Source organism: Aquarana catesbeiana, linkage group LG09, assembly GCF_042186555.1.
Source record: "Aquarana catesbeiana isolate 2022-GZ linkage group LG09, ASM4218655v1, whole genome shotgun sequence".
NCBI classification, from domain to species: Eukaryota; Metazoa; Chordata; class Amphibia; order Anura; family Ranidae; genus Aquarana; species Aquarana catesbeiana.
Window position 1 is genome coordinate 260,219,206 of NC_133332.1, and position 18,000 is coordinate 260,237,205.

General features: G+C 44.2%; 1 protein-coding gene across 3 annotated transcripts in view; it reads right to left on the reverse strand.

The window, feature by feature from the left end:
- Nucleotides 1-270: 270 nt before the first annotated feature.
- Nucleotides 271-18,000, reverse strand: part of LOC141108569 (caveolin-2-like) — a 64,779-nt gene continuing 47,049 nt past the window's right edge. For 2 of the 3 annotated variants that reach the window (XM_073600290.1, XM_073600288.1), the window contains 2 exons: nucleotides 1,340-1,523; nucleotides 271-575 (listed from right to left, as the gene is read on the reverse strand). In XM_073600290.1, coding sequence (XP_073456391.1) covers nucleotides 419-575; nucleotides 1,340-1,523 — 341 coding nt within the window. In that variant the 3' untranslated portion in view covers nucleotides 271-418. Of the gene's footprint in view, nucleotides 576-1,339; nucleotides 1,528-10,413; nucleotides 10,975-18,000 lie in introns of all 3 variants that reach the window. The other variant, XM_073600289.1, reaches the window with a different exon arrangement.

Genomic DNA, 18,000 nt, shown 5'->3' on the forward strand with positions numbered 1-18,000 from the left:
TGATGTGATTTTATTTACATCGACTACTCAAGCCCTGAAGAAGAGGCCGAAATGCGTTGGCTGTATTAGATGCTCTTACCCATTAAATGTTTTAAAAAGTCCTTCAAGTGAGATGAACTTAGTACACATGAAGTACACATCCAAAAATGTAGGAAAGTATAAAATTTCTACTTGACATGCTGTATCATGTAATGTTGCTGCATGAAAACAGACAAGTGTGAATAGGCTCTTGTATATTCACGATCTATAAAAGAAACCACAGAGAAAAAATTAAAAAATAGCTTTTTATTTCATTCTATTGTTGCAATGCAATTAGTGCGTTCTGTTTTCAGATTTACATCCCAGAATGCTTTGCAGGGTTACTATATTTTATCTTCCATTTGTTTCCCTCTTGTGAAGAAATTTACACCTTGGTCTGTTACGCCCGCTGCTTGGTCACATTCACATATATGAAACTCAAGCATCGCCCCAGACTGGAACAGAGAGGAGCTATGAAGATGTCCAACAGACTTGCCCACAGCGTCCGGATGGGGGGCATACAGATATTGCAGAGCTGAATGCATGGCATAGCACACCTGCAAATAAGAAAATAGATACCAATATAAAGGCATCTAACAATGCAAGGATATAACAATATGGTGTCTGTAGATATTGGCATATTCTCTGAGTCCAACCACTTTACTCATTTGTTGAATGCGTATAGAATCACTTTAAGAACAAATCACTAATACCCCGTACACACGAGCGCAAATTCCGCCAGCAAAAGTCCGATGAGAGCTTTTGGTCCGAAAATACGACCGTGTGTATGCTCCATCGGACTTTTGCTGGCGGAATTCCAGCCAGCAAAAGATTGAGAGCATGTTCTCACTTTTTCGGACGGAAAAAGTTCCGATTTGAAATTCCGATCGTCTGTACCAATTCCGAAGCACAAAATTCCTACACATGCTCGGAAACAATTGGACGCATGCTCTGAAGCACTGAACTTCATTTTCTCGGCTTGTCGTAGTGTTGTACATCACAGTGTTCTTGACGGTCAAAAGTTCAGCAAACTTTTGTGTGACCGTGTGTATGCAAGCCAGGCTTGAGTGGAATTCCGTCAGGAAAACCATACAAGATTTTTCTGACGGAAATACCGCTCGTGTGTACGCAGCATAAAGCTGGCTATAGACATTAGAAAAAGGTTTGACTGACTAAATACTACATAAACATGGACTCTGCTTTTGAAAGAGACGACATGTTTATTTGTCATGGACTGCAATGGCTTGGATGAAGCCTCAGCGCTGTGTAAGCACCTGAATTTCAAGCAATATCAGCATCTTACAATCAAACAACTGTTTACCATATGTGGATGCACCCTAGGGTAGCAAAGAGGATGCCTGAGATCAGGGACACAGGAACGGCACACAGCAAGGAGATGATTCGATAGCACCAGAGCTTAGAGGATTCAAACAAGATATCACTCCAGGTCCAGACTTTGTCAAAACTGTGGAATGAGTTCGGTTCAGCTAGGACATCTGAAAAATCTACCTGCAACAAGAAATACAATGACAGTCAATTTGAAATAATTAGATAGGGGAGACTCTACTTGCAGTACGCTCATGCTGGAACACAAAAAGTCAATGGACCTTTGTAACACTTTGGTAAATTCAAATCTGACATTGTGCTGCATTTTAAGGGTCAGTCTACCCAAAAAAGTATATATGGAGAAAGTAGTCTGGCTACTTACATGTCTCCAGTATGGATGAGCTTGAGTTTGCTAGGGTTCATTCTGGACCAATGTTCAACTGAATGAGTAGGAAATCTATCAGTTCTAGGCCAATCAGCTGTGGAATGGGGATTCCCCTACCCAGCAGCTGCACATACACAAAGGTGCGGGGATGCTTGTGACACCATTAACCTAATATGGCCATATTGGGTCAATGTCATTAACGCAATATGGAGATATGGACATACTGTATTGGGCTAATGATGTCACGAGCGTCCCTGCCTGTTTTTATACATGCAGCTGAAGCAAATGAGGAATCTCGCTGATCCTGCCAATAGAACCTTTTTTGCCAATGTGCTGCTACCTGTAATAAGGTTTAAGATTATTCAGATTATTAAGATTATCTTATTTTTTTCTCACCATCCATACCAGACTAAAAAATAGGAAGCGTTACACCGGCTGTCACGCACCACACCTGGCCTGAGTGGTTAGCAGGTAAAAGTAGCCTCAGCTTGCTTCATCCAGACCACAACTACAATATGTTTCGCCCTGCCCTCAATTAAGCTCCAAGGGTGGGGCAAAACATGTTGGAGTTGTGGTCTGGATGAATGGAGCTCAGGCTACTGTTACCTGCTAACCACTTGGGCTGGGTGAGGTGTGCGGTGACCAGACTATGTCTTTGGGTATGGACAGACCTTTCCTCAGCCTGCACCGTCACTAGCCAGCAGTGGCGGCCCGTCCATAGGGGGCACATGGGCACATTTGGTGGGACACAGGCTGCATTTGGTGGGACATAGGCTGGCTGCATTTGGTGGGACACAGGCTGGCTGCATTTGGTGGACACAGGCTGGCTGTATTTGGTGGACACAGGCTGCAGTTGGTGGACACAGGCTGCATTTGGTGGGACACAGGCTGCATTTGGTGGACACAGGCTGGCTGCATTTGGTGGGACACGGGCTGCATTTGGTAGGCACAGGCTGGCTGCATTTGGTGAGACACAGGCTGCATTTGGTGGGACACAGGCTGCATTTGGTGGGACACAGGCTGCATTTGGTGGGACACAGGCTGCATTTGGTGGGACACAGGCTGCATTTGGTGGGACACAGGCTGCATGTGGTGGGACACAGGCTGTATTTGGTGGACACAGGCTGCATTTTGTGGGACACAGGCTGCATTTTATGGGACACAGGCTGCATGTAAGAATGAACTCCGCTGGGGACACTTGGTGGCAGGCGACGTGGCTAGTGACACGCTCAGGGCTCCCACTGATTCTGCATTATGGTGAGTTGAATGATTTAATTTTATATTACAATGTAATAGAAATAATGCACTTCAATCATCCTGACACCATAACAACCATGATGCCGGGATGATTGAAGTGCTAACACTAGGTGTTTGGAATATCTTTATCTGCTGATTGTTAAACTTTCTAGAATACACATATTTCTATTGTTGTGTAAGATCTGGGCCTGCTGTCCCTCCATCCCTCTCTCCCTCCATCCCTTGTTCATCTGAGATGCGAACCACACCACCTTAGAGACACGCCCACTATTTCGCTGAAGCCACGCTCATTTTCACCAAGTGGGAGGGGTCAAAAAGTAAGGGCGGGGTCTGGCGCCCCCGCATCCTAAAACTTCACCAGTCGCCACTGCTAGCCAGTGGTATCCAATTTACCAGACCTTGACAGCCTGAGCTGGGGACCCTTAAGCAATTATCATGGATCCATACCAGACCCTTATTCTAGATGTAAGGGGAGCCCCCCACAACAAAAACAAAAAAAGGCATGGTGTCCTGTCCAAAATCCAAACCAGATCCCTTTCCTTAATGAGGCTCTAAAATTTATTTTAGAGGGGACCTCGCACGAAAAAAAATAAAAGCATGCCCAAAATTCATTCCAGATTATCTTAACATGCAACCAGGCTGGCCAGAAAGAGTTGGGGCCAACGAGCGCACGCCCTCCCTCCTGAACCATACCAAGCCACATGCCCTTAACACGGGGAGAGTACCTTGCCCCTCATCCCTGGCTCAGAGGATGTGAGGGTCTGTGGAAGGAACTCATCAGAATCTGGAAGCCCCTTTTAAAAAAAGTGGGCCCCCAGATATCCACCCCACACAACATGCAAATTATATGATGTTAATAAGAAATTCTGAGGTGTAATGCAAAAGTATTATAGATGGAGAGCAAGAGTAAGTACGCCTTCCAAACCATTCAAAGTGCCATAATCTGTCTTGGGTATATTTGAATATTATAGATGTCTACAACTGCATATATCTTAATAGGCCATCAGTGGTGACATCTCAAACAGAATTAATTTTTACTGTGGCTTGTACAGATTCGCTAAATGGGGGGCTCCGCTAATTAATATTATTATCACTATTATTATTAGTATGTAGAAGTAGTTACTCTAAGCTACAAAAAAGTTAATGCTTGAGGCGCCTAGAGAGATCAGAAAGCAGTTATATGGGGGCACCAAGTCACTGCCTAAAGATCTTTCCATAAACATATATGCAGGGATCAGCTGAGTGTATTGTGTCAGGATTTGAGAGAAGGAAGAACAAAATGATGAAGCCAACCTAACAATTTGATTCTTCCCCTTCCAATGGTCAGCCAGAGGGATGTCTTGAGTTCTGGAGTGCTTATTGTCAAATAAACATTTCCAGATCCAATAGTAACCAGGGTGCAAATCTACATATGTCTTTTCGACCCAGGCATTTTCTCATCTCCCCCCCCCTCTGGTAAAGCAAAACAAGAGATCAGACAAGCGATGACCCCAGTGCAATGTAACTATGCCATGGATATTTCTGTATTGCATTCCATGTCTATGCAGTTGCAAGCCATAGCAGCTGTGCGTATAGGGCTGGATTTCTGTATAATCAACACAGGCCATGGCTCAGGACAGTAGGAATGGCAGGGGTGGCACACCGCCACCCACACATCATGTTTCTGCCAGTAGCACATGCTCATGTATAGTAAAAGGTTTTAGACTTACACCCCCTTATAAAAATCTAAGCAGGCTCTCATAATTTCTGTCCCTGTACAGTCTATGCATTTTGGTTGGTGGAAGTGTGCTTACAACTAGACCTGAACTGCTAGCTAGGTCGGGTGACAGCTACAGGGTAAAAGATGTAGAGTGACGTAGGGGTTCAGCATGAAGAACCACAGTGGACAACGGGGGAACACGCTATCTGATGCAACCTAAAATTTCTAATAGCAACTGGACCTAGAGCTTTGCAGAAAGTGACTTTTCGCACCTGGGTGGGGACTATCAGCAGAGAAGGGGTAAGCCACAAAAAAACCACTTGGACAATCTCTAATAGATCAATACTTTATCTGATAATCCAAGATGTGCAGTCTTTTAGGTCTAGCAGGGTAGCATGAACAGTTTGAGTCCAACAGGTTCTGAGCTCAGTTCTACAGTTCTTACAGAGCAATAGGAAATGGCGGAGGTTGCTTCTCTTAGGGCCCTTTCACGCAGGCGATCTGATCAGGTCCGCCTTTCAGTCTTTAGGTGGACCTGATCGGAAAGTCTGTGCATTCCTGTGGACTAGAGCATGTAAACGGACTTATGTCCGTGTGAAAGGACCCCTGTGCTCTCAGTTTACTCAGGCAATGTGTTGCCATTTACTCACAGGTCTTTTTAAGGTTTTTCAAGGCGTTCGGCAACAGGAATCCTATGAACGCTAATCCTGGCATGGGAGCCTATGGCTGGCGGAATGGCTCCTGGAATTCAGAGCCGTTGAGCACTCTCTTACACAGAGCTGCAGGATCACGTGACAGGACTGAAGCTGATTACAAATGGGTAAGTACACACATCTTTCTTATACAGGCTAGACAAGATACGATGTACAGAAGGCCCCCAGGTTGACATATTGCATTGAATTTTTTGACCATTTTAGAAAATTACAGATTGAAATGGAAATGTAATTTTTAATAGAATTAAATTACAAAATGGCTTGTGTGGCAATTTTTTATGTTATTTATATATATATATATATATATATATATATATATATATATATATCATTTATTTTTTTTAAAACAAAAGTGGAATTCCCCTTTGAGCATCCAAGCAAAGTGGTGATGGGAGATCTTGGAAGTATATTCAAAGGACGATGTTGAGGCAGATCCTGACAGTTATCATCTGTGCCTGACAACAGCCATGTTGCATGATGCTTGGTCATGCTCTGATGACATTAGTTGAAGGGTCCTGGATGGTAGGATGGTACACTGCGCTGTACCCGCACTGCAGGGAATCTGCAGCAGGGCAATGTGAAGGGGCACTTAAAGGGGTTGTAAACCTTCACGGTTCTTCACCTTAATGCATAGAATGCATTAAAAACTTTCTGTGCTACAGCACCCCCCCAGAGCCCCCCTTTTTTTTACCTGAGCCCAATCGTTCTAGCGACGGGGACAAGCACAGCAACTCCAGCCGCTGTCTCGAATCCTCATTGGATAGATTGATAGCAGCAGGAGCCATTGACTCCAGCTCCTGTCAATCAAAACCAGTGACGCGGGAGCCGGGGGGGCAGAGTTGAGTCCCGCTATCTGTGTCAATGGATGCAGCAGCGGCACTCGCGAGCGCACCCGCCCGAGTGCCCCCATGGAAATCGGCTCTTGGTTGGGGCACTCAAGAAGAGGAGGAGCCAGGAGCACCGAGGAGGGACCCCAGAAAAGAAGGATCGGGGCCACTCTGTGCAAAACCCTTGCACAGAGCAGGTAAGTATGACATGTTTGTTATTTAAAATAACAAAAAAAACAAAGCTTTACAATCACTTTAAGCTGGCCATACACCAGTAGATTTTCAAATGAACATTCACACGAGAATGCATATGAAAATTCCCACCATTACTAATAACGAGGAGCAGGGCCACAGACAGCAAGGACCTAACAGAGGGCCTAACCCTTCATTATATCCAAAATTTTGTCAAAAAAAACAAAACGATAGGGATCTGATAATTTTTACACACTTAGTGCAGCGCTTTCTAAAACAATATCTTGCGCATCAAAAACAAAATAAAATAAAAACAATGTGCATACAAATCATATAATATCTACAAAAATGTATCCAAAAACCTATGTGACAATGTTAAATATATATGTGAATAATGTGCTGATCTCTTCAAGACACCCTATGCAATATTCCAAATATGTTCACTCATTCAGTAATATCTTGTACAAGTGCATAAGACACCATAACATCTTTTTTGCTAAAACCAAATGTGTTCACAAAATTACTAATAATACAGCGATAAGATTGTAAAAGCGATGTAAGATTGTAAAAGGAGAGAAAAGGACTATCAGTAGTGATAACGATTGGACTCATTAGGAATACTGTGAAGGGTTTAAAAAGACAAGTACAGAGATATTTATGTCCCGACAGCTTTTCGCTCATCAGTGTGATCTGTGTAAGCTTAATGTCAACGTCAGCCTTTCAGTCCCGCCCCTACACGTTTCGTCACACCTCGTGACTTCCTCAGTACAGAGATACTTATGCAACTGTATTATTAGTAATTTTGTGAACACATTTGGTTTTTGCAAAAAAAGATTTTATGGTGTTTTTTTTGCACTTGTACAAGGTATTCCTGGATAAGTGAACATATTTGGAATATTTCTTAGGGTGTCTTGAAGAGATAAGCACATTATTCACATGTATATTTAATATTATCACATACGTTTTTGGATACATTTTCGTAGATATTATATGATTTGTATGCACATTGTTTTTATTTTTGATGCACAAGATATTGTTTTAGAAAGTGCTGCACTAAGTGCATTAGAATAATTATACTACACATATCTAAAGGGAGTTTGTTGGGTGCTAGCAGCTTTAGTTTTTATATGCAGCTGCTCACAAGAATTTAATATTATAAATTTGACAAGTGCAAATATAATTCGGGAAATCTTATTAGGGCCTCATTCACACAGACAATTGGGGCCATGTAATGTAAAATTTGGGCATATTATCCCGCCCGTGAGCCATAGGTCCTATGTACAGCTTCCCATATAAATAAATGGCTCTACTTGGCTGTACGCAAGTAAATGGTGGTACTTGTGTAAACACAGGCTTGCATACGATGTACAACCTTGGACACTCCCAGGAAGATAAATATGCCCAAATTTTACACTGTATGGCCCCCGGCACCCATGTGCACAGAGCAATGGTAATGGGAAAGTGTGATCACCCAAAACGACTAAAAAGAAATCAAACTATCAGGCCTCATTCACACAGGCACATCTATCTCTACACCCGGGGTCATGCACACGCAGCCTCACAGCTGTGAAATTTGGGACCAGTGGCTGTGTCCATGCATCTGATGCATCCGAATAGACATAAATGGGCCTGCCTGCACGCGGATGCACGTAACACTTGTGCATCCCGTGCGACCAAAGACGGCCATTAGCATGTATAGTATGGATAGATATGCCATATGAATGAGGCCTTAATGCTATTTCACATGGGTGGCAGTGTCTACCACCCTCTGAAAAGTGATATGCAGTGGATTGCTTTTCAAAGGGCGGTAGAGCAGCGGCTGCCAGGCATTCGGGAGAATCCTACCACCTCCAGAATGTCTGTTTTTTTTTTTTTTTTTCTTCTTAATATTAAGTGGGATTTTATATTAAACTACCACACAACAACCATGAGCCAAGTGTTTGGTTCACAGTTGTGGTGTGCTCCCATTGAGCTTAACCCCCTCCCGACCAGCCCCCGCAGTTATGCTCCCCTGCGCGAGCTGTCGTAATTGTACGTTGGCTCTTTAAGACGCTGCAGCAGGCGCGTGCGCGAGCGCCCACAGCATGTATCTGGAGCAGATGCCCATGCCCGGCGGGCGCAATGACCGCCGGGCACCCGCAATCGCTCGTGATAGTGTGAGAACCAAGCACACAAATCCCGATTCTGTCAGGGGAGAGGAGAGAGATTGTGTGTTCCTACCAAGTAGGAACAATGATCTCTCTCCTCCTCTAGTCAGCCACATCCCCCCCACAGTTAGAACACACATAGGGAACACATTTAACCCCTTGATCGCCCCCTAGTGTTAACCCCTTTACTGCCAGTGACATTTATATAGTAATCAGTGGCTATTTATAGCATTGATCACTGTATAAATGTCAATGGTCCCAAAAAAGTGTCAAAAGTGTTCGATTTGTCTGCCGCAATGTCTCAGTCCCGATAAAAATCGCAGATCGCCGCCATTACTAGTAAAAATTTTTTAAAAAATGCCATAAATCTATCCCCTATTTTGTAGACACTATAACTTTTGCGCAAACCAATCAATATATGCCTATTGCGATATTTTTTACCAAAAATATTTGGAAAATATATCAAAAAGTACAAAATGTGTTTATTTCAAACCTGTTCCTCTTTTTTTGTTTATAGTGCAAAAAATAAAAACCACAGAGGTGATCAAATACCACCAAAAGAAAGCTCTATTTGTGGGGGAAAAAAAAGACATACATTTTGTTTGGGTACAACGTTGCACGACCACGCAATTGTCAGTTGAAGCGACGCAGTGTCGTATCGCAAAAAATGGCCTGGTCATTAAGGGGGAAAATCTTCCGGGGCTGAAGTGGTTAATGAGTGCATTTGTTGGAAGGTGCTGCCTGTCAAATTCTGCAAGCTGAGTTTAAAATGCCGAGGCCACGGTATGTGTAGAGCCCCGTCTGGCTGCAATGTGAATTTAGCTGGCCAGTTGGGAGCGGAAAAAACGAAGCTCAACTTCCTGATTTTACTGTCCTCTAGCAGCCCTTAATGATTTGCTTTCCATAAGCTGAAATCAGACTGGCTGCAATGAGGTTCTGCACATCTTTAATTCACTTTAACCTTAAACTACGTAGAGCAGGGATATGCAATTAGCGGACCTCCAGCTGTTGCAAAACTACAAGTCCCATCATGCTCTGCCTCTGGGTGTCATGCTTGAGTCTTGCTATGCCTCATGGGACTTGTAGTTCTGCAACAGCTGGAGGTCCGCTAATTGCATATACCTGGCGTAGAGGGTTCTTTACTGTAAGAGCGGCAAGGATGTGGAATGCTCTTCCACAGGCGGTGGTTTCAGCGGGGGGGGGGGGCATCGATAGTTAAAAGAAACTATTAGATAAGCACCTGAACGACCGCAGCATACCGGGATATACAATGTAATACTGACATATAATCACACACATAGGTTGGACTTGATGGACTTGTGTCTTTTTCCGACCTCAAACTGTAACTGTAACCCCCTGTAACTTTGCATCGCTTTAATAAATAATCCAGTAGGTGTCAGTATATTCTGCATTAAGGCTCCATTCACATCTAAGCACTCCGTGAACAGACGCAAAAGTGCGTGTTTTCGGCCACATTCACGGAACACATAAAAAACGCACATCGCCTTTATTGCACCCTGAATGCAGCCGGCAGTCGCACAATTTCATGTGCATCAGCACTTGTAAATGTGCCAAAACACGGTTAAAAATGGTTAAAAAACTCATAAGGCTCAACACCCAAAAAGGCACATTAGCTTCTGTTGTGTATTCGTGCCCATTAGAAATGGCAGTCCATTAGTAGCCCATTGTAAAAATGCGCAAGAAAACGTGCGTTCCTTAGGCAGCCCATTGCAAAAATGCATTAAAAAAAGTGCAAGAGTACATGCATTCATGCGACGCTCAGATGTGAGTGCAGCCTAAAGGATTCCGGTATATACATACATACATACATATATGTCTATATAGGTACCTTGAGGTGCTTGTTGAGCCCCCGTGGATCCCGCTCATCTAGTCTTTGGGGGGCATCACTGTAGATGGTGGTGTTGGCTTGACTTTGCAGGTACTTCTCATCTTTGTCACTATCCATTGGACATTCAATTAAATATTGATCAGGAATCATTGTTCAGGAGCTGAGTTGTGTCGACTTGATCTGTGAAGGTCTGGGGTGGATCTGAACCCACGTGCAGAACCTGCTCCTATCTTATTCTAATACAAGAGGCTTTGTCCAAACGAACTTTCCGAAACTTCCCCTGTTTTGTGACCGTGTCACTCCAGTTCCTTCCACCACCTCTCCCTGCCCTGTTGGAGATGCTGTGGATAATATTTCAGAGCTCCTCTCCCTCCCTCTGAGGCCTGACACTTTTCTGTGACATGCCAGACCCAACTGTCACTATGATATAAATATGGTGACTGGAACGCCCGGCACCACAGCTGTGCTGGATTATGTGCCCCTGCACCAACCATTCATAGGACGGCAGTGTGCATCGCCTGCATCATGTTGGAGGTCTGCATGGAGGAGCAACGTGATATTCTGGAAGACATGAGAAAGTGTTGGGTGAAATGTAAAGGGAGTCCGCAAGAGATTTAAAGCCCTTGTTACACTATACATAGTTTGTTTGGACCAAGTTGGCCTACACGAAATGTCCCTCACTAACGTGAGGCTGCTGGATGCATAGCTCCCAACAGTCCCTGATTTTCAGGGACTGTCCCTGATTTGGAGCAATGTCCCTCTGTCCCTCTTTCCTCCTCATTTGTCCCTCATTTTTATCTGATCCATATAGTTGTATGTAAAATGCACTTTTTATCTATCAAAAAATGTTTCCCAGTGCTAAACCTTTCATCCAATTTCTAAATTGCTGCATTTGTAAATTTCAAAAGCCAATATAAAGGAATAGTATTCAAAAAAAAAAAAAAAAAAGCACTTGTGGGTTTAACTAATCTCTTTTTGTATAATTCTCCTTTAACCACTTCAGCCCGGAAGATTTGGCTGCTCAATGACCAGGCCATTTTTTGCAATAGTACACTGCGTCGCTTTAACTGACAATCGTACAGTCAATCGACGTTGTGCCCAAACAAAATTGACGTCCTTTTATTTTTTTTTGGTGGCATTTGATTATCTCTGAGGTTTTTATTTTTTTGCACTATAAACAAAAAAAAGAGCGACAATTTTGAAAAAAAACACAATATTTTGTACTTTTTGCTGTAATAAATAGCCCCAATTTTTTTTCTAATTTTTAATTTTTTCCTCAGTTTAGGCCGATATGTATTCTTCTACATATTTTTGGTAATAAAAATCGCAAAAAGCGTATATTGATTGGTTTGCGCAAAAGTTATAGCGTCTACAAAATAGGGGATAGATTTATGGCATTTTTATTATTATTATTATTTTTTTTTACTAGTAATGGCGGCGATCTGCGATTTTTATCGAGACTGCGACATTATGGCGGACACTTTTGACACATTTTTGGGTCGAATGACAATTATACAGCGATCAGTGCTATAAAAATGCACGGATTACTGTATAAATGTCACTGGCAGGGAAGGGGTTAACACTAGGGGTCGATCAAGGGGTTAACTGTGTTCCCTAGTGTGAGTTCTAACTGTGGGGGGGATGGGACTGACTATAGGAGATGAGAGATTGTGGTTCCCAGCTCGTAGGAACTCACAATCTCTCTCTCCTCTCCTCACAGAACTGGGATGTGTGTGTTTACAAACACACGTCCCTGTTCTGCCTCTCGTGCCCGCCATCGCTCGTGGCTGACCATCATTGTGACCGTCGGCCACGAGCATCGGCACCCCCACTGTGCAGCAGGCGCGTGCGCGCCTGCTATCCCGTTTAAAGGGACGACGTATAGCTACAATGGTTCGCGGGATCGTGCAGACCTGCCGCAGTATAATGACGGCGGCTGGTTGGCAAGTGGTTAAGGTTGTGTGGCGGGGGGTGTGTCCAATGGCTACATACATTTGTTAATGAGTGTCCCTCATTCCCATCTCAAAAAGTTGGAAGGTATGTGGATGTACGGTATAAACTGTATCTGGCTGAGGCTATATACAGCACTGTGTTCCGGGTTTGATCCGAGACTTCCAGTACCCAGAACACAGTAGAATCTATCACAGAGGCGCTCAGCCATTCATAGAAAGCAATGTATTCTTGCAATGAATACAAAGCTTCCTCTGATTGGCTGAGTCAGAGGTTGTAGCCTCTCTGACTCAGCCAATCAAAGGAAGCTTTGTATTCATTGCTAGAATACAACGCTTTCTATGAATGGCTGAGCGCCGCTCAGATAGACTCTATCCCAGATAGCGAAGATAACTTGCCACAAATTTGTGGCAGTGTTGAATTGTAAGTCTGTTAACTTGCTGCACATTTTCACTGGCAAGTTGTACACTTGCAGAGCACTTGAAGCACAATCTCTAGTTGACACTTTTCCAATTTGTAGCAAATTTGCGTGGCAAGTCTCTAGCAAGAGCAAAGTAGCAGTGGTGGATCTACATCAAGAGCTCTGCAAATCTACAGCATGAAAATTCAGCCACAGTGACCCCCTGTGGTGGGATGACTTTTGCACAACATAACTTAACCAGAACTTGCAGCAGACTTGCAGAATGTTTGCAAAGAAAGTTAATCTGCAGTAATGCAATGAGGACTTGCTGCAATTGTGCAACAAACTTGTAAAGTCTGGCAAGTCTAGTAATAGTTTAGCAAGTCATTTTCAAACCTGCAACACAGTTACATGCTATTTGGGATTGTGTTCCGGGTATGAGACATGAAGGTCTTGGCTTGCACCTGGTGTTGTATGCTGTATGTAGCCTCAGTTACATACAGTTTATACTGCACATCCAGCGGCCTCAGATGTTAGTGAGGGACATAGTTAGTTTGGGCCAGCTTGGCCCAAACTAACTATGTCAAGTGTAACAAAAGCTGGAGTTCAGCTTTAAGCTCACCACACACATTACAATCTGATTGTATGATCTAATTTAGATCTACCAACAACCGTGAAGGAGACTGTTTGGTTGGATACAAATCTATTGGATAGTTTCGGTAGGTCCTCATATACTAAGGTGAGAAGATTTTCAAAATCAAATCCGGGGGCACTAGAGTTGTCACCTGTCCAGGATTCACCCAGACAGTCCAGGTCTTGAATAATGTGTCCAGGTTTCAGACTGCCTGAAACCCGGACACATTATTCAGACCTGTCTGTGGCTCCCCATGCTCCAGGGTGCCCATGCAACCTCCCTGTCACACCTGGACAGAAAGGGCGGTGGGGAAAATGCCCCCTTCGCCATCCCTCCCATAAAGGTTCCACTTCCACTGCCCCTCACCCCACCCGCAGCGCTTACCTCCTCTCCAAATGGCTGCTGCGGGAGATTGTTTTAGGATGGAGAGCAGGCCCTTCCTTTTTTGAATGGACACAGTGAGCGATCGGTACCAATCGCTCCTGTGTTCATAACTGAAGCATAGTCATTACTGCCCTTCAGTTTGTGACTGAACAAGAAGCAGCTCAGCACAGAGCACTTCCCATTAATTCACTGTCTAGTGCAGCTGAGGCTGCCGAGAAAGAAACTGGGGAATCTGTCCTCAGTAGAGATGGGCAAGCTGTTCGGGCCGAGCATTGGCCCCGATTAGCACCCATTCGAGTGTTCGCCCGCTGACTGCCCCACAATGCACTGCACGCTGCACAATGCATTCTAGGGTCCTGATTGGCTGAAGCAATGCAACTGACCAGCGGTCAGGAGCAAGGCTTTACCCAATTGGGGTACAGAGCACCGTCAGAACCCCAATTGGACAAAAACTTGATAACTTTGCCCAAGCATGGCTCAGTGCTCATAGTCCTACCCCATGCTATAAATGGTTCCTTCAAACAGGAACCTTTTGTAGTGTGTTGTTGGAGATAGATAGAGCAAGGCTCAGTGATAGCTAGTTAGTGTTATTGTTTACTGAGTGTAGAGTGTCAGTGTAGTGTTACTATATTGTGAGCATAGTGTAACATCAGTGTAGTGTGAGTATAGTGTAGTGTTAGTGTAATGCTGTATACGTACTTTTTTGTCGCTTCGTCCTCTTTTTTGTTTTGTTCCTCTGCCCCCCTTTTTTAAATTGTCAGCCCCAGTTTGTCCTACTGCGACACTGGTGTTCCCTTTTTTTTTTTCATTCATATATACTGTATATATATTTTTTAGTTTTTCAGTTTGTGTCAGCTGCAGCCCCCAATTGTACACAGTTTATAGTGCACCAAGTACCACATTCAATTATTTATTTTAAATTTGCTGTGTGTTTTTTTTTTTTATATTGTTGTTCCCCTGTTCCCTTTTTTTTAACCTCACTGGCGGTATGATTATTTCAGATTTTTGCGTCTCAAAGCGGTAAAATTATTTTGCGTAGAAATTTGGCGTTTTATATTGTAGGCCTGTAATTCTTAACAATAACACACTTAAATCTGTCCACCAAGAGTCTAATAGATGTCCCGGGTATGATGAAGTTTGAAACACAAAATCATAAATTATAATATAATAAATAAATATAAATGATTATAAAAAATAATAATAAAATAAAATTCCCCACGATTCACTATCGCTCAATTCTGCAAGTGTTCTAATTTACTATCGCTGTTTTTCTAGCTGGTCTAAAACCACTTTTGACGTTACATAGTTACATAGTAGGTGAGGTTGAAAAAAGACACACGTCCATCAAGTCCAACCTATGTGTGTTATTATGTGTCAGTATTACATTATATATCCCTGTATGTTGCGGTCATTCAGGTGATTATCCAATCGTTTCTTGAAACTATCGATGCTCCCCGCTGAGACCACCGCCTGTGGCAGGGAATTCCACATCCTTACCGCTCATACAGTAAAGAACCCTCTACGTAGTTTAAGGTTAAACCTCTTTTCTTCTAATTGTAATGAGTGGCCCCGAGTCTTATTAAACTCTCTTCTGCGAAAAAGTTTTATCCCTATTGTGGGATCACCAGTACAGTATTTGTAAATTGAAATCCTATCCCCTCTCAAGCGTCTCTTCTCCAGAGAGAATAAGTTCAACGCTCGCAACCTTTCCTCATAACTAAGATCCTCCAGACCCTTTATTAGCTTTGTTGCCCTTCTTTGTACTCGCTCCATTTCCAGTACATCCCTCCTGAGGACTGGTGCCCAGAACTGGACAGCATACTCCAGGTGCGGCCGGACCAGAATCTTGTAGAGCGGGAGAATTATCGTTTTATCTCTGGAGTTGATCCCCCTTTTAATACATGCCAATATTCTGTTTGCCCTATTAGCAGCAGCTTGGCATTGCATGCCATTGCTGAGCCTATCATCTACTAGGACCCCCAGGTCCTTTTCCATCCTAGATTCCCCCAGAGGTTCTCCCCCCAGTGTATAGATTGCAAAGGGACACTTTTTGGTTGCTATGGACAATCAAGTTTCCAGGCAGAAAGAACAGTATATATAATATAAAACTGCATGCAGGGCACTGGACAAAGCACTGGGGACAAAAGGCATGTGAAATAATTTTATACAGTAATGTAATCTGTAAGATTACAGTGTACTGTATGTGTTATGAATTTTCACTTTTTTGAATTTGCCGCCAGGCTCCGCCCCCCGAGTGTCGCGACGCTCGCAGGGAACGGAGCCTGGCACACAGGACATCGGGGCGGAGGACAGAGCCCGCAGACACAGCGGGGGGGACATCGCAGGATCCTGGGGAAAAGGTAAGTACACTGCACCAGGATCCTGAGATGTAATCCCAGAGGACTCCGAGGGATCCCGCCCCAAACGGTTCCTTCACTCCCGGCTGCGTGATGTCTCCATGCCTTTGTTATTGAACGTGCACATCGCACCCCTCCATGTCCTCCTCCCTCAGGGGCCCCTCCATGATCCCTGAATGCAAAGATCCTCAAATTTTAAGACAAAGTCACTAGGTGGACACCCTGGCCTGTTCTGTTACCCATCTTCACTCCTGTTCTGCTTTATATTACTGTTGCTATCTGTGCCTTATATTACAGGTGAATCCCGTATCCTACAGTATGGAAGTTTACACCTCTCACGGGAGCCTTTCTGGACCTACTACCTCCCCCATACCAGGTGGGGGAGGTATTGCATTTATTCAAGACCCTTCTTGTGTTTGTTATATAATATATGTAACTATATATAGTTTTTTATGTCTAAAACGTTAAAACTAATCTCTTGGAATGTTAGGGGTATGAACTCCCCTCAAAAGCGGTCTTTGGTATTCTCCTTTCTTAAAAAATCATCTCACCACTGCAAAATTGCTGACCCTTAAGTGTCCCTGGCTGGCCACCCAGTACCATGCGACCCACACTAACTACTCCCGGGGGGGGGGGGTTCTGTTTTACTGGCAAAATCCCTCCCGGCTGAGGATCTGATGGTTAAGATGGACACGGACGGGAGATACGTTATAGTTAATATTCGCATTGCCTCCACAGTTTTTACACTAGTAAACGTGTATGTCCCCTCTCCATTTTTCCCGGACTTACTCTCTCACTTGTCCTTTTTATTATTATCAAGATCCCCTGGTTCCCTACGTTAGGTTGGGGACTTTAAAGCAGAGTTCTGCCTTAAAAAAAAAGTAAAGTCAGCAGCTACAAATACTGCAGCTTCTGACTTTTAAATTAAGGACACTTAACTGTCCGGGGTGTCTGCGATGTCCTCACCCAAAGCTGACCCGTCCCTCGGCTCCGGGTGGAGGAGCCGGCATCTTCAGTAAGAGAATCAGGAAGTGAAGCCTTGCGGCTTCACAGCCTGGCTCCCTACTGCACATGCGCGAGTTGCGCTGCGTGTTCTGAGTGGTCCCTGCTGTCTTCTGGGACCTGTGTGCCTTCAAGAAGACAGCGGGGGGGGGGGGACAGAGGAGGGGCCGGACATGGCGTAGATCGCCATGGATACTGCGGTTATCTTTCGCTGGAAGTGGGAGCAAATACATAGATTAGACAGAAATCTGCTGCCCCCCTCCCCTGAAAGGTGCCAAATGTGCGGGGGGGGGGGGGGGGGGGGGGAGCCGGGTCAGCGGAAGTTCCATTTCTGGGTGGAACTCCGCTCGCTTTAATGCTCTACTTAATCATGCCATGGACTGCTTGGGGAGTGGGGGCAGCCCCTATCCCTCATTTGTTGACTGGACTAAAGTGTATGGTCTTACTGAGATATAGCGGTGGAAGCACTCAGATGAGCGTCACTTTTCCTGCCACTCTGACTCCTTCCTTACCATGTCTCGCATAGATACGTCATTTACCTCTGCTGAAGTGCTCCCTATTGTTCAGGCAGTCTCCTATCTACCTAGGAGGGTATCTGACCATGCCCCTCTCTCTGTGGATATCCTCCTCTTACCTAGCTCGGGCCCTCATATTTGGCATTTAAATTGCCATTGGCTGGAGGATGAGTGTGTGCCAGAAGGGTATTATTGACTATTGGCACACAAACTAGGGCACTGCTGGGTCCTCTACTGCCTGGGAGGCCTCCAAGGCTGTACTGAGAGGCAACTTTATGTCACTTATTGGCGCACTGTGCAAGAACACCCAGCAGTCCACTGAAGAACTGGAAAACGCAATGATAG